Consider the following 17,541-nt stretch of genomic DNA (forward strand, 5'->3'; position numbering starts at 1 on the left):
AGGTACCGGCCTATCAGGGGAAAGGCGGTGCCTGCGGCGGAGCTACACCCGCGGTGCCGTCAGGGAGGAACCAGCTCGAGGAGATGGGCGGGCTCTGCCCTGGATTGACGGCCGTTGGAGCCATTCCGAGCGCAAGGAGCGAGAGAATGACACCAGAGGGCTCCAATCTGTTGGTGCGGCTGCTGCGGAGGGTGGGCCAGAGCGGTCGGTGAGCTACGGGTGTTGGCTGCAGGTGGGTGCGCGCTGCTCGGAGGGAGCGCTCAGGGAGGACTGGCGCTTGGTCGGCTACGGAGCGGTGGCAGTGCTGGAGGCCGCCACACCCGCGGCTGGGCCCCGCGGTCGCGCTTTGAGAGCAAGGAAACCCCCTGCCCCATCCCACCCGTCCTAGTAGAATTAGTCCTCCCTTAGAATGAAAGGAGCCGCCGCGGAGCGCACGCGCGGGCGGCCTGGGCATGCGCAGTGGTGGCGCTGACGGCACCGCCCTCCCCCGGCGGACGGGGCGGGGGCCATGGCGGTCCGTGTTGAGGTTGGGGATGGCGAGGTTGGGGATGGTCGGTAACGCCGGCCGGGGCAGAAGGAACGTAGTTGCCTGTAGCTTCTGACTGCACTCGGCTTTGCGCGAGACAGGGACGCGGTTATGCCGTGGGGGCGGGGGATGTTGGTTCTTGATAGCACCGTGACCGGTCAATAGCAAGTGATGCCCCCGGTGTCCCATCGCTGCCATCGGCGCATCCGGCTGAGATGTTGCCGTCAGCACATCCATCCTGCTGGAGAGCCGTCCCAGCCCCTTGCAGAGCGGTCGCAGCGGGGTGGCCTCTGCCTGCCCTGGCCTCGCTGCCTTTTCTTGCCCAGAAAAGAGGAGCCGATTGTCCCCACAGCAGATGCAACGCGCTGCATCACCCTGTTTGGGTTCTGGCTTCAAAAGATCTGTCCGAACAAAAGCCTCTTCTATCCCGTGCTAGTTGAGGTGCTAAGAGCTCTAGTGGTTGTCAGAACTGGGTTCCCACGTGCCCTCAATTACAGGCCATCTGTAAATTCTCAGAAGGTAATAAATTCGTTTGCCCTTTGGTTCTGAAGTTGGACCATGGCTAAAAATTTAGGGCCTGTTTGAAAATTTATAACCTTTCTTCTTGCTGCTTGCCTTTAGAAATACTTAACGCTTCAACCATTTGATACCATGATGCAAAAGTATTGAAAATTATATTATTGCGGGTATTTCTTAGAATCCTTCTTTTATTGTTGCTGTTGTTTAGCATTCACAGCTCCTTGGTCATGGGGGAAAAGTGCTGTTTCTACACGGGCCAGAAGGTCTTTCTGCCTAAAATACGTCATAGTTTAACTGAGTATATGTTGCTCTTTGCAAAACATTTTAAACACAGAAGTAGCATTTGTGTAAAAATATGTTTAATCAAGGAATCAGTAGGGTAATTATCATATTTCAAAATATTATTCCTGTTTTTCTTCATGACTTTGTGAAGCAATTGATGGCATAATCTATAGTATCCAAAGACAGAGAAAAAGTTAAGTGACAGCATAAAAGTATTTAACACTGTCAAGAAAAAAATCTAGGAAAATGCTATTTGCCAATATCAAACTGTAGCTTACATTTCAAGCATTATGATTTCCTTTTTCGGAACTTGCAGTTGTTATTTTTGCCAGAATTAGAAGTGTAGCGTGGCATTTTAATTCCGGGTTTTTTTTCTGAAAATTAAAATTTCAGTTCTTGATCTTTTCTAGCTACAACAATAATTTGCAAAGGAACGTGATGACTTTGAGAAACTTAGCTTTAGGATAAAATCCAGTCAGTTTTAGTTCTTGTAAGTGATTATTGCTTTATCTTAATGGATTCATGTGTTTGTGAGAGAAAATGCATTTAACAATCACTGCCTGCAGAGTGGGAATCTCCCACTTTTGGAATGCTTCCAGGAACCAGTGACATTTCATTCCTTCCTACTGATATCATGCTGGGTTTTTTTCCATGTTGGGTCTTTTTTCAATCACTTCTAAAGAACACAAAGCTTTAAAGTCTCTGTGTCACCTTTCAGTCTGAGAATACTATCTCAATATGTATTATTGATAAATGCCACTTTTGTGGATTAAATGCCTCAGAATGTCACATGCATTTTTTTGTCTAAAAATGATTGACTGAATTTTCATTAAAGTTCAGTTATTTATGAAAAAGCTGTGAGACTCAGTTGCATTGAAAGTTCCAGACTAGGACCTGGAATTCTGTTAGTGTTTTCAATCTTAAACAGTCAATGACAATCAAAACATTAATACAATATAAAAGTACAGAACTTTTTACTCAATATTTATAGATCAGTTATATTTTAAAACACTCCTGTCTTTTTAGTCAGCAATTAGAAGTGTCACCAACTCCTTCAGATATCTGTTCCACTCATACTCACCTTGGTGAATGTTAAATTAGATGTGTAGTGCAGAGCGATGTCTTTAAAACTTGTTAACAAATTATTAATTTCTCCCTTTTTGAATGGATAAGGAGTGAAAATAGCAAATCATCTTAATGGATATGTAGTAGACTTCATAATATATACTTATTTTTAATATTAGATTTTAAAATGCTGACCTTGGCCTTTTCAAAACATAAATTAATGTACAATTAAATTTTCTATGAAAAAAAAAATCTGAACCTTCTCTAGAGAAATGTATACAAAAATTTCTTCATCTTCGTCGCTCTTCCTTCTTCATAGGTACATAAATCATGGTGTAAAATATCAGCTCTTAACTCTTTTTTAAAATCCTGTTATCCAGTAAGACATACTATCCAAGCTGGGAGAAGGCCAAGTGACAAATGTAATGTTCCACTGAAGAACAATTTATTTTTCATAAGATACCTGCTAAGAAGTATTAAGAACTATTTTTTTAAATTGTGAAAGGGTGTTGTAGCATACCTGTATTGTGCTGTCAGATGAAGCAGATAGATTGTTTTACAATTGTTTGTGAATACCAAAGTACCAAAAAAAGGTTGAGTTTAGACTCTCTGCTCTATGTTGTTAGAGCAGAGAACAGCTACACACAGAATGTTATTTGTACTTTCTAAGTGGCTAAACACCTCATGTAAGTTTGGTGTCCTTCGTGCTGAGAAGTGTCGAGCTTCAGTCCTGTTACAAGTGTTTGGTCGTGTTTATTGTCAGGCAGGCACAGCCATAACGTGTTTTTTCTGACAAGGTGATGACTTAGCTATATGTGATGCTTATGTATGCTCAATACTTTCACAAAACAACGTCCCCTAGGCTTTTTAAAAGTCACACATATTTGTATATATATTTTTACTTTACTATTATAAAGTGATCAAGCAGTTATATCTAAGCCTTTTCTGGTGTCTTTCTGTGCCCTTATCTGGGTGTTTGTGCTCCATTCTTATTACACACGTTCTCCCTTTTTAAATAAATTTTCCTTGGTTATTCACTAAGAATTAATTGTACATCTTCCACCATTCTCAATTTCATCGGCACATTTAAACTTCTGTAATCATTTTATTTCTCAGCTGTAGCAGCTAAGGCCATTTTGGTTGTTGGTTTAGCAAAATCTCAGCAGAAGTGTTTATGAATATATGTACATTATATGTTCTGATCAGACCGTTCGCAAACAAAAGTTCATCTCTGCTCAAAGTTCAGTTCACAATTCTGTTTGTTTTGCTCTTTCGAATTGGGTGGAATGGATGTGAACACCATTTCTAGGAGGCGGATTGCAGTGATTATGATTTTAGTGTTTGCTATATGAGATATTCTGAAAAGGTCTGTCCTGGATGTTTCTGGTCTGCTATATGAACTTAACATGCTGTATTTGCAGTCTCTTAGTATAATCTAGGATTAAACATATATCCAGGTTATTAAACTGATACTCAAAAGGGCACCTGGACTTGCCAAAGGAAAAGTATAAGCAAATAAATGACTCATTTCAATTTCTTCTACGTACAGAATTGTAAGAACATTTAAAAAGGATTGTTGATGGTGCCAACTAAAAGAAAATAATCAAAAATTTATGTCTTTAACTATCTTTGGAAAGGGATCATTAGCATTGATGAAGTAAAAGAATTCCTCTAGAAAATCAGTGAGTGATTTTGGCAGCTGTTCACATGGTGTTAAACATCTTCTTGTAGCTTTTTACCAATAGCTTAGATACGACCAGGAGGAATGTGTGTATATCTCATATCATGACTATGGACTTATCAGACTTCTCAGTGTGGTTACCTGGCATCTGTGACAACAAGCTCGTTGTGTCCTAGACTCCTCTGTCCCTTATCGTCTTGGGAAGAGGACAGTGTTAAATCGGGCAAGGACTCGGAACTAGATGAGCTTTAAGGTCCCTTCCAACCCAAACCACTTTATAATTCTAAAACAGAGGAGTCTTGTAAACAGCAGAACTAACAAGGTTTGGGTCCTCATTAGTGGATTCTGTGACAGACCATAAGAATACTCTTCCCTTAGAGCTCCCAGGTGGTCCCTGATTTCATCAACCATAATGACCGAAATGAGCTTACTCTCCGTAAGGCTGCTCTGTGGCCACACATAGGCTGGCCATTGCTTGCTACTTAGCTTTCAAGCATGCAGAATGCCCTGCCCCTCAACTGGAGATCTGCACAGATAGCTCTGAGAGGTACATATATGTCCCCCAATCATGTATTATGTGGGGTTGACCTTAATAACTGTGAAGCTTTTATGACATTTCACTGTAATGGTCAACTGGCCCCTTGTCTGAGGTGGCTTTCAAGCAAAAAAAACCTTAGGGCCAGTGTATTAACTTTAAGGGAGTTTAGCTTTGGAATTGTTTTGGATTCTCTTTGGGTTTTGTTTTTGTTTTAGAAAACCAAGCTAATAGCTAATGGGGCATTTGTGAGTGTAAGATGTGTAAACATCCAGGGTGTGAGCAGGGGAGCTTTGTCAAGTGGTATATGATTGGGTCATGTACAGCAGTGCTCAGGGTTTGATGTGTCATGTTACGGGAGATGCTGGAAGGCTGGTTGCTTTACAGCACAGCCATATGCTAAGAAACAAAAGTAGGAGTTCCCAACTGTAATGGACCACCTACTGGAGTTTGGTTTGTGGTAATCCGTATAAAGACAGGCTTTGAAATTGGAATCCTGTGGAGTTAATAGAGCAAATGAAAGGAGGCTTGTAGCCCAGCTTTCCTGAACTACAGACCTATGCAACATATGTCTGCACCCTCTATGTTTTCTACCCTTTTTGTCAGTAACTTGATCAAATATTTATTAAAAAACCTCTATTGATTAATTCATACAGCTTTGTAGAAGAAAGTGTGAAATAATTATAAATGCTAGTTGGCCTTGTTTAACATACTAAGTTTTAGCTGAATTGTTAAGATAGTTTGGAGGGCTCTAAAATCATTAACAGGTTCAGTAGAGCGGTAAATTAGTACCAAAATTGTCATATAAATCAGGAATTGGCTACAAGAAAGATGAGAATTAAATTTTTTTAATATGTATTTTTTTAATGGAGGCAAGGGTGAATTAGGCTAAGTCATAGTACGATATTCATTACTACATTACTTAATGGTGGACAAAAATATTAAAGATACACTGTTGAATTTTGCTCTTAATAAAACAATGAGGCACTGCTATTACAGATTAGAATTAGGATGCACTAGATGTCCTACAAACTGGAGTGGTGAGACAATGATGAGATCTTAACCATAATATTGTACAAAAAATCTGATATCAGTGAAAAAAATTTAAGATCAAACTGGAGTGGATGAAGAGAAAACTGCAAGAAATAGGAAGGAAAAACAAAAATTCAGTCTTATAAATGGACCTTGGAAAATTTGATAATTATTCATTCTAATGAAAGTTGAGAGAAAATATCAATGCTCTTGATAATTAAAAGAGTGAAGAAATATACAACAGAAAATTAAGTCAAATTACAATTTAACAGAAGAACAAATATATGTATGCATTAATAAATTGATTGTGTAATTAAGAAGTTTTCAGTCTCGACACCAGTGTACCGGGATAGTCTTTTTTGTGGTAATAGTGTGGTAAAAGAAAACTTTCTGAAACTTAGACTGCTTCCATGAAAGTGATTATATGATGTTTTTTGCCTAAAATAGCAGAGATGGACTTGATGACAGTAGATGTTGCTGTGTTCATTATACAAAGATAAATATTACTAAAATTGGTAATTTTACCTACAGAAAAAAAGTTGTAGGTTGGAGCTTGTTATAGAAATTACATATAAAAGGAGAAAGATGCCTACTATCTATGTTCAGTTCCAGAATTTTGTGAAAAGGTTTTGTTTCGAAGAAATGTTACTTTATGATTTATTGACATTGGGGTTTATGAGGCCATACATTATCAGAATAAATGGTGGTCTTGTTCTTCTGTATTTTCCTAGTTCCTCAGGCTTAGAATGGAAAGAGTGAATACATGAGATTGTCTGGCCATGGAAAGGAGAAGATGCCTGCTGCACGGGTGCCAGTGCTGGCAGCAAGATCACTGGATCTCTTCTATTCCAGGAGACATGGAGGTCTATTTGTGGTTGGAGCTACCTGACTAGATAAAGTATAGATCAGTCTGCTGTGAAAGTACCTCCAATGAGGAAGACTCCCAGTGCCTTAGTTTGCTCTTAATGTATCATGTTATCAGATAAGCCTTTTCATGAAATTAAAAACCAAACCCAGCATTTTTCTGGTTTCTGAGCTTGGCTTGGAATTTTTTATCCCCTTGTCAATTCCGGTGGGCAATTATCTGTTGCTAATTTTAATTGGATTTGTGGAAGTAAAGTCCTGGAATAAAACTTGCAATGCTTCTTTAAGCTTTAGAATAGGCAGCCTTGACTCAGATTTGCAGTAAGGGCAGTTTATGCATCTGCAGCATATAAATAGCTCTTTAAATATGTGTAAATAAAATATACTCATGTTTAAAGCTTCTTTATGTTGACAAAGTGGAGTAAAATATTTTCACTGTAAAAAACAGTTAAAGCCAACTTACCATAGAAAAAATGCACTTCAGGATGGGAATTTTCACCAGAACCAAAACATGGCTGCTGAAAGGGAGATTGCACTGTCTTAAGTTTAAATATGTTCTGAAGCCAGTTAATTTACACCACTGTAAATGAAGCTTACAGTGGGCAAACATACAGCTACCTAGCAAGACCAGAGCTACAAGACAAAATCAGTTTCAATTGACTAAATTCTCAAAGGTATACTGTCACCAAACTGTCTCTAAGTGACCCTATTTGGTAAGCCCCGGCAATCCTGTGATTCGGCCAGGCTGTTGGTGTTCGTTTGTATTCTGTTATTTCAGTCTGGAGTGCCTCATGGGAATTCACTTAGGAAGCAGTCTAGTAGCCTGTATCTCCTTTCCACTGCAAGCTGTAGAAAGATGAGCCTTTTGGAATCTAAAATATGCAAGAAAGTTTTCTTTTTCCAACTTCATTGTACATTAAATTGTAAGAGTTTGGGGGTTTTTGAGGGTAAGCCTAGGACTAGTCTTTCTCTTAAATGACCATTAAAAATTTTATCAACTCCTCAGTGTGCTTCCTGTGGACTTTACTGGAAAAATTCCTACAGGTGGGTATTATTTGTAAAGTTGTGCCTTGATATGTGGCAGATATTTTACTTTTCAAAATATGCTGTGTGTATATATTTTACAAAGGAGTATCGTATAAAAGTCGCTTATAACACAAATTTCTAACTGTGCATAGGACTTACAAACTAAATTCAACATTGGGAACTTTTTTGTTTGTTTTATGGTATATTGATTTTGTTTGGTTTTTTTTAAATAATAAGACTGTAGAATCAATTACTTATTTTTCCATTTCAGGAATAGATTGAAGAAAACATGGCCAATCAACGGGATTACATTAGCAGACCTATTTGCAATGGGATTTCTGTTCCTGAAAATAAAATCAATTCCTTAGTGGCTGAAGGTCATGGACAACAGATTCTAAAAGTACTACAAAAGTTCAGAGAACAAAATATATTTTTTGATTTTAAAATTGTCGTGAAAGATGAAATAATTCCCTGTCATCGTTGTGTACTGGCAGCATGCAGTGATTTTTTCAGGTAAACCCAAATTTGGCATGAGTTTGCAGGAAATAGATTCTAAGTTCTCGGGGGTGGGGGGAGGACAGAAATATAATTCCCCCCCAAAAAAACACAAAAAACCCAGAACTTACATACGTGTGCAGAGTTTTGAGCAAAGTGTTCAAACATCATTTTAAGGATATGCCAGGTGCATCTGTTTGTATTTCTAAAGTGCCATGAGGACTCTGTGAATTCAGACAGCAGTCCATACTCTGAAATACAAGCTTCATACCATAAGTGTGTGGTTCTGCTCTTGGGTAGAACTGACACAAGTTATGTATATTTAAGAGTTACCTGTTGTCCGTATCAGTACTTAAAGGTCTGCAAGGATATTGTTTGACTTTGTATTGGACAAAGTCCTATGTACTTTGGCACATAAATAGTGAAACATAACAGGTTGATTATAAATACATCCATTGAGCAATTGTGGATGAATTGTACACGGTTTTGGAGTGGGACTGCATTTTGTTTGTCTAAGATGAATGGTTGGTCTATAGATTGTCTTAGGACAGATGTATTTAAACAGATGTACTTTTTCTAAACTCCAGATTTCAGCCTTTCAGCATGAAATGGATCTGTGATCTTCCTTCTGGTGCTTAAAGCTATATGTTCTTAAGGAACAGCTAGATCATTCACATACAGGATATTAATTTATGAAGAACCTTGCTAGCCTTTTTATTAGTGAGTCTCAAACTTGCGATTCCACACTGAAAGTCTGTTTCTGAATACAGTGTTAAGTAAAACAAAGGTAATACTCTAACAATGAAAAAATGTGTTCCTGGAAACGAGTTAATGACCTCGATTCAGTTGCTCATACATAGGTGACAAGTGTTATTTTCAAATGTCCTGGAATATCCCATGTTCTATGGGAGTCTGCCATATCTGACAGAAGATAGCTAGACATATGCTTAGAATTACTGAAAAAAAAGGAGACATCAGATGAAATGAGCAATTTCTCCCCTGTAGCAGCACATTTGGTTTTTCTCTGACACAAAGAACTACTTGCATTTATTTCTTCACTGCTTGCCAGCACAAAGATGCTCTGGTAGAAAGAAATATTAGGATGAAATAGCTTCCAGTGGTAATTTTTAGAACTGAAGTTATGCACATGGTAATGTATGTGTCCTTTTCACTACCTACAGGCTCTTCAGATGAAAATGTGCTAGGAAAGATCTCTCCCTACTGCAAAGAGTTGATAATAGCAGCCATCAGATTCATAAGTCATCCTTGATTGCAAGGCCCATTTTTTACCTTCAAGGAGGAAAAAGTACTTAAGTCCACTAGATACATTTTAAAACAGAACACCTTTTGTCTTCCTTGGCGTTTGGACTTCTGCTAATTTTTGTTTCCTTGTGTAAACCCAAGATTCAGCAATATTTTGATCCTGACTTGTTAGCCTTCAGAGTCAAGGCCTTTGCCTAGATTGCTCTCCTACTGGTATTGTTCAGTTGCTATTTTACTCTGTAATTAGAGATTTCTATCATAGCTCTTGGGTTAATGAAGAAAGGATTCTAAGGGTCATCGTTTAGTATGCTAAAAGGTCTTTGGGACGTGGATGTCTCACTGTAATTTTATGTTCTTGCTCAGGAAGTCAGGCATCTTCCTGCTTTACCAGACGTTTACTTCCCAAAAAGGATGCTATACACAGTTTGGTTTTTTTCCTCTTTGGCTTCAGAAAAGGATGCAATTTTAAAAATCCTGTACTATAGAGATACTTATTGTATAACTGAACTATAATGCTTTCTTTTTAACATGAAGTATCCATGATATATTAATAATCCAGATTCTATGCCTAGCGTCTGGTAATTTATTTGAATCTTCCTCCACTATCATCTTTTGTCAAATTCAGAACCCATTGCTATCCCTGATGCTTAGGGTAGGGCAAGGGATATTCTAGCACTATTCTGTTGCCAGCACTTACCCGCTTGAAAAACTTTAGTTAATTTAACTTGCCACATTAGATTGTGTGAAATAGTTAAATGTTTTTACATATTTAGAATAAAGTAGTTAAAGTTGTAATAAAATTTCCACAAATGTACTTATCAATAATTCATTCCACAATTTCAATTGTGTTTGTATTCAGTCACAATCTACTTTCTGCACAGTTTCATTGTGTCATGCAATCCTATGTCAAAACCTCATTTTTTTCTGTCATTGGCCTGTACTCAAACATCTTTCTGTCAACTCTAAAGCAAGAATTAAGTTTCCTCATGTTTTTTCTCCTTATTCACCCCTCACATACTTTTTATTTCCAAGGAATGCACCCATCATTCATCCTGCCATTTGCTCAGCCTGCAATTTGGAAGGCTTTTTTTCACTTAATTTTATGTATTCAAGCACAGTGCATGACCTAAATCATGGGCCTTTTTTTACTCTATATTTTTTAAATTAGCTTTTTCTTTCCTAAGCTGTTGAAACTGATGCTATCCTGAACAATTTTACATTTTCTCTCACACCAAGAGCTGCAGACTTCATTGCTCTCTGTGAAAATCCATACAAAATGCAGGTGCAGCTATCATTTTTTTAAGCCGCCACTTTGAATATGTTATCACCACTCCTTTTCTCTTCAAACATACCAAGTAAATGCATTGTTCTTTCTTATAAGAACTTCCATACTTTAGACGTATTTTAGATCAGCCCACCTTATTATACTCCTCTGCTGCTTGCTAAGTCTTTAATTCATGTGTATATCTTCTATATTTTATTTGCAGAGCCATGTTTGAAGTTAATATGAAAGAACGAGATGATGGCAATGTTACTATTAGTAATCTATCACCCAAGGCAGTGAAAGCTTTTCTTGATTACGCTTACACAGGAAAAACAGAGATAACAAATGATAATGTGGAAATGCTCTTCCAACTGTCATCATTTCTTCAAGTTTCACTCCTTTCCAAAGCTTGCAGTGACTTTCTAATAAAAAGTATTGATCTTGTGAATTGCCTACAGTTGCTTTCTCTGTCAGAAAGTTATGGGTCCATCCGCTTGTTTGATCATGCGCTAGATTTTGTACAGCACCACTTTTCATTGCTGCTCAGATCAAGTGATTTTTTGGAGATGAATTTTGAAATATTACAAAAATGTCTTGAGGCTGATGAGCTAAATGTTCCTGAGGAAGAATCAGTGTTGAAAGCTGTCCTCCAGTGGACCAAACACAACTTAGAAACACGGCAGAAATACCTGCCTAATTTGATTAAAAAAGTGAGACTACACCAGTTACCTGAAAAGACTTTGCAGGACTTTCTGCATTCTGAAGAACACTTACTTAAGAGTGCTAATTGCTCAGTAATAATCAGTGATGCAGTTAAAAGTGTGCAAAACTTCAGTGGACTGTTTCCAGATGCACGTCCTTCAACAACAGAAAAATATATATTTGTTCATAAAACTGATGAAGATGGAGAAAACAGACATACCTTCTGCTACAACATCAAAACAGATAAATGGAAGGAACTACCACATACGCACATGATTGATCTGCCAGGGTCAAGTTTATCTAGCTATGGAGAAAAAATATTTATAACTGGAGGATGCAAGGGGAATTGTTACAGGACTGTCAGGCTTCATATTGCTGAACCGTTTCATGATGCCACTGACCAAACCTGGTGCTACTGCCCAGTCAGCAATGAATTCTCCATAGTGTCAGCTATGAAAAAACCAAGGACAATGCACACATCTGTTGTAACCTTAAATCAGCTCTTTGTAATAGGTGGAAAGACCAGAGGAGCTCAAGAAACTCGAAGTCTTTTGGATGTGGAATCCTATAATCCTCTTTCCAAAGACTGGAAATCTGTAAGCCAATTACCAAGAGGTATCTACTATCCAGAAGCAAGTGCATGTCAGAACATAATTTATGTCCTTGGCTCAGAAGTAGAGATTACTGATGCCTTTAATCCATCTCTTGACTGTTTCTTTAAGTATAATGCCATGACTGATCAGTGGTCTGAGCTTGTAGCAGAATTTGGGCAGTTTTTCCATGCAACTCTAATCAAAGCTGTTCCAGTGAACTGCACATTGTACATATGTGATCTCTCCACTTACAAGGTCTACAGTTTTTGCCCAGAAACCTGTGTTTGGAAAGGGGAAGGATCTTTTGAATGCGCTGGCTTTAATGCAGGGGCAGTTGGGACAGAAGACAAAATTTATATACTAGGTGGTGATTATGCTCCAGAAGAAATCACAGATGAAGTTCAAGTCTACCATAGTAGTAGGTCTGAGTGGGAAGAAGTTTCACCAATGCCAAGAGCCTTAACTGAGTTTTACTGTCAGGTCATTCAGTTTAATAAATATAGGGATCCCTGGTCACCTGTACTGACAATTTGCTCTGGAGAATTTTGAAACTCCTGAATCAACAGAATCTATTTAAATGCACAAATTTTAGAACAGATTTCTAAGTATTCATTTACAGATGGAGAAATATGTACCTGTTCGTTTAAATCTTCAGTTTAAATTGTATGTTGTAGTATTGCTTTTGGAAGAGTCCATTAACATGTCATTCATGCTAGTTATTATATAGAAAGTATTCATTTTATATACAACTCTTCTCTGTAATTAATAATTTTGAAAATGATGTTACTTTTCAAAAAAGAATAGTCATGAGGAATTAATTGTGTAATATGTGCCATTATTTCTTTAATATTCACAGTTGTCCCAGTAGACAAATTGCTAAATGAGAAAATTGACTGTGATACTGTTTTCCCTATGTAACTTAAGTTTAAAAGAAATCTACATTAGTTGTTGTTTTATTTAGATTTTTTATATTCATAAAACTGTAAGAGGAATTAATTGTCAAATTTATCTTATCAGAATGACCTTAGCAAGGGCAAGAGCCAAAGTGACCTTCACAGCATTAAAACCAGGTATCTAACTTGAAGAGACTGATAATTGCTATCATCTTACTTCAGCTCTTCAGTTTTACCAGTTTTTCTCCATCCTTGTGCCTTAGTAGTAGCTCTGTTTTCTGTTTCCATCCCATTACCTGTAGCAAGATAAACTTCAATAACATACTGCAGAGTGGGCAAGATTTCTACAGGATGGATGATTCATGTGATATCTTTGCTTCAGTCATGTTTTTAACTAAAGAAAAAACCCTTCAGGATGTTTTCTAACAGAAGTCTTCCATCTCTGAAGTCTCCAATGCTACCTACTAAGCAGTCACCAGGCTGCTTATAGCAGCAAGCTGTAAAATAAATTGTAGTTGTTGCTTTGGTTAACTATGGGAGAAGTTTGTATCTTGTCATACATCAAATACAAAGTTACAAAACTACACTCGTATTAAAAGTCAAAGTAAATAGTATTTCTGAGGTGAAAAATCTTCTGTAGTGGTTTAAATGAATTAAAACACTTGTACTTCATGGTCATTTTAAGTGTTAAAATATTACACAGTAAACACTACACAATCTATTGCTTGATAAACTTTCAGTAGTCATCTATTATAATGTTAAAATTGTAATGGACTTTTAGTATTAATATTAATCTAGGCATACATTGTGAAGTAAATTTGATCTCATGCTTACAAAGGGGGCCCTCTTTCTGACAGAAGAACAGTGAAATTAGCTAGGTTCTGTAAATTCATTTGTAATCTTCTACAGCCTGGGAATTTTCTTTTTGTACTAGGTACTCGAATAAGACACTGATAGCCTTTATGTTCCTTATAAATATCATGTAAGCAGTAAGGGTGTCCTATGCTAGACAGAATGGTTCTAAACATCTAAGCATACCTTTTCCAAGCAGTTTAAAAATTAATAAAGTTTAGTGAGGCGTCTGAAACATCTTTCAGATGACTTGAGACAACTGTGCCAAGTTCATTATCACATCAGTACTGCATGTACTTTTTGCAAAACTCAAGCTCAATATTAATGCTTAAAGCTTAATATTGCCTAGAACATACTTTTGTTTTAAACAGTAAATAATGGAGACCTGTGATTAACTCTATAATTTGTTATCAGATACCTTTATAAATTTAGATAACATTCATTATAACTATTTTCATAAGTATGTAAATTAAAATTATTCAGATTTGGAGAACATATTAATAGAGAAGAACCCTTCCACTCAATAATTCATTTGTATTAAGATGTGTGTCAGTTCTGTAGAAGTAAATAGCTGCTTGTTACAATATTTCAGGCGACTTCCACATTTATTTTGCTTTTTGCATAGTGAGTCTCCAAATCATATTGTAACTACAATTAGCTAGGCAACCTCTACAATCATCTTATGGAAATGTAAATATTTTTATATTGGAACACAACTTCTTTTTAGTAGTACAAGGCAAATGTATTGAGTAGTATTGAGCAGAGAGAGGAAGAATACTATTCCTGCTTACTGAAACTCTAGGAGAAAAATAAGACACATAGGAGAAGAGTAGTTAGTATTAATAAAAGCTACTCAGCATAGCTTAGAGACTTCATTGACCATTAATTATTGCAGCTTGTCACATCAGAATATAAGGCCCAGTTCTCTTTTGCTTGTGTATTTGTGTTGGTTTTATACCTGAGTATTGTGAGTATGCAGTTTATGCAATGACAGAAGTAACATACTATGCCCATAGTACATGGGTATAAATAGCTATGCAAATTGGAAGAGACTAGAGAATTGCAAGGGTTTTTTAATTGCCACTGTCATGACCAAATTGCTGGATTGCATAAACAGCGAGTCAGTCAGTAATTCAGGTGATACTCTTTCCCCCAAGTTTTTTGTTACAGCAGCTTTTTTTGGCAGTCTTCCATCCAGCTACTTGCTATGTATATAAGACTCTAGAATAGGACATCAGACAGAGCAATGACATATGAGATAAATTAGTGTAGATAGTGAAAACTGAATGAAGCTTAATTGGGAAAATAGACTTGCTTCTTTAATATTCTACGCTACACTTGCACAGGAACTAATGTCAGTTCCCAGTTTGACCGATCATTCATGGATTTCACATGGAGTTGAGCTTTTTTACTCAGTGATCAGGAAATAGTGTAGTAGTGTCAATTACTTTCTAGCATTGCTTACAGAAAAGTTACTGTGAAATAAGACTGATTTTCTTCAGTTAGGCAGGGAAGCCTGTACTACAGATCTCACAAAAGGAAAGGTCATTTGCCACAATTCCACAGACAAAGTATTAAATCTGGTAGCAGAATTGAATGCAGAAGAAGCGGTGTTAGAAAGTTACGGTTAAAAATAAGGCTTTCTGATAGAATTAAAGGCCTATATTCCAAACCCTCTGATTGCTAAAGATGTAAGAAATCTCAATGAACTCAGCTACACTGACTAATATGGAGTAACTGCTGTAGGTCTGGATCAAATAGATTTTTCATTCTACTTTACACAGCTGTTATGCAATTTAAAAAAGGTCACAAAGTCAGTGCAAAGCAAGTTTTTCTATATCTTTTTCTGACTTTTCAAAGCTCACAGTACTTTATGAAAAATTACCTTCCTTAAAAAATAGTTGATGACTAGATTAATGATTACCAATGTTCTCACTGAAATAGAGTAAGATGTTTTAAACAAATTGCATGTAAAGTTATAATTACTATTTGCACTTAAATGATGTAACCAAAACATTTCTAATAGTATTTTATTTTATGTCACAGAACACATTATAAGCATGACCAGTATAATATACATGGAGATAATATATATTATATGTGGGATTTTAATATCCAGTGATGATTATATTGGATAATCTTAATTTTTAAAGAATGCAATCAAAACATTTAGCACTTTGATAATGTTATCACACTGGTTTAGTTGTTAAAATAAATATCAATTATTCAGGTGTTGATTATGTTTGCACAGACCTGATGATTATTATTTATTTACTAATTTTTGGTTTTCTATATTCAAAATACATTTTTAGTAAGTCAGTTTATTGCTGTTAAAAATTTATTATATGCACAAAATGGAGTAGATTTACCAGGTCAGATTTATTTACGGTATTACTCCATGAAGAAAGCTTTTTACCTCCTCTGGTTAGTATTAGGTAGTAGGCAAAGTATAGGCTGTAGAACGTGCTGACTGCAGTTTGTAATGTGGAGTATAATTGTAAATGTTTCTGTTTGTAGGTGACCAACAGGAGGCAGCATAAGATATAATTTAATTAAAACAGCCTGAAAACAGGGATATTTTTCACATTATTTATAGTTGACCATTATGCTCAATTTACTTTTTTTCCTTCTAACATCCAATAAAGCATAGAGATCACTAACATTTTGCTGCTGCCTGGGCTCTGCTGGTATGTGGGAAGTATGATACTACATGTTTGCCAAGATGTTCATTCTTTTGTGAATAAAAGCATTGAGCAACCAAATCCTTCTCAGGTCTGATTTTTTTTTCAGTCATTTTCTAAATACTAAGAATCTACAGTGTTTCTAATTTGTTTAACTCCTATTTTTCCCCTTTTTTTTTTCCCAACTGGAGAACATTCTGAATGTTAGATTATAAGCAAAAATGCAATTAGCATGCATGAAAACTGCAGTGAGGGGTTTTTGTGATTATCCTTGGACCTTGTATTTGTATACCCTTTGCATAATCAGTTGTTGTTCCCATGCTGAAAAGTTCCAAGTTTAGCATTGTAAGGTACTCATTTAAATTAGGTTTGGTTTTTTTTTTATTAGATCCATACAGCTCAGATTGATAATACAGGGGGTTTTCAACAGTTTAAGTATTGCAAATGATTAGGTATTTAGTTTTACTGAAATAGACTTCCACACTATTAGAAGTGGCTTTAAATAAAAGGAAATACGAGCTACTTAGTATAAAATTCATATGCCAAGGGGTGCAGAAATGGCATCAGTACAAAGTGAGGGAGCCCTAGGTTGTCTTGTATTCTTCCAAAACTTAAAATTCTGTAAGCCTCAAACCTCTGTATAGATAAAATAGACTTACAGTAATACAAATTAAGCTCCCAGTGCTCCAAGGCCTTTTCCCCACAGCTAGCAAAAGCCATTTGGAGATACCTCCAAAGTGTTCCAACAGCGTTCACAATGTTAAAAGCTTATATTGAACAACGAAGGAATAAACAGACCAAATTTGAGAGCTCTAATTGTGTAATCCTGTGGACAATCAGAAGAAAATTGCATATGGATGTTCTACGAACTAGGGAATTCACCATGGACTTGAACAATTCACATCTGAACTATAAGCCATATGGTGGGGCTTCTCCTATTGTAATCAAACGCAAGTAATTGAATAAAGTACACATAAATTATACATAAATTCAAGACATATCCTACATGAATGAAGGAGGTTCAAGGATTTTTGTTGGAGAAAGCTAGCATACACCAAGATTTTTCACCAGTGATCAACAGTCTCCATAATAGCGGAGTAACAATAGAGGGAGAAAATAGAGCTATTTAGAATTATGTGCATAGGTACTCTAGGAAATCATATGCTTCCTAGTTAAAATTATTCTAATGGATACTAGTCATATTTAGTGGTTTTGTGCTTTGCAATAAAAGAAGGATACTTAATGAGGTGTAATTAGGACTAATTATT

The 17,541-nt window shown here is 36.7% G+C and overlaps 1 protein-coding gene across 9 annotated transcripts; it reads left to right on the plus strand.

The window, feature by feature from the left end:
- The first annotated feature begins 117 nt into the window (after positions 1-117).
- Positions 118-16,354, plus strand: KBTBD3 (kelch repeat and BTB domain containing 3). Of its 9 annotated transcripts, none has more exons than XM_027677307.1 (5): positions 118-232; positions 6,372-6,503; positions 7,283-7,548; positions 7,802-8,043; positions 10,776-16,354. In XM_027677307.1, exons 4-5 carry the CDS (start codon positions 7,820-7,822, stop codon positions 12,394-12,396), a joined length of 1,845 nt encoding a protein of 614 aa, XP_027533108.1. In that variant the 5' UTR covers positions 118-232; positions 6,372-6,503; positions 7,283-7,548; positions 7,802-7,819; the 3' UTR covers positions 12,397-16,354. The 9 variants fall into 9 exon arrangements, with proteins under 9 accessions (XP_027533108.1, XP_027533103.1, XP_027533107.1 ...); XM_027677303.1 differs by adding an exon at positions 3,942-4,074 and having other exon boundaries at positions 119-232; positions 6,372-7,548; XM_027677302.1 differs by having other exon boundaries at positions 6,372-7,548.
- Positions 16,355-17,541: the final 1,187 nt, after the last annotated feature.

This window comes from Neopelma chrysocephalum, unplaced genomic scaffold (assembly GCF_003984885.1).
Source record: "Neopelma chrysocephalum unplaced genomic scaffold, ASM398488v2 Primary Assembly neopelma1_43, whole genome shotgun sequence".
Classification (NCBI taxonomy): domain Eukaryota; kingdom Metazoa; phylum Chordata; class Aves; order Passeriformes; family Pipridae; genus Neopelma; species Neopelma chrysocephalum.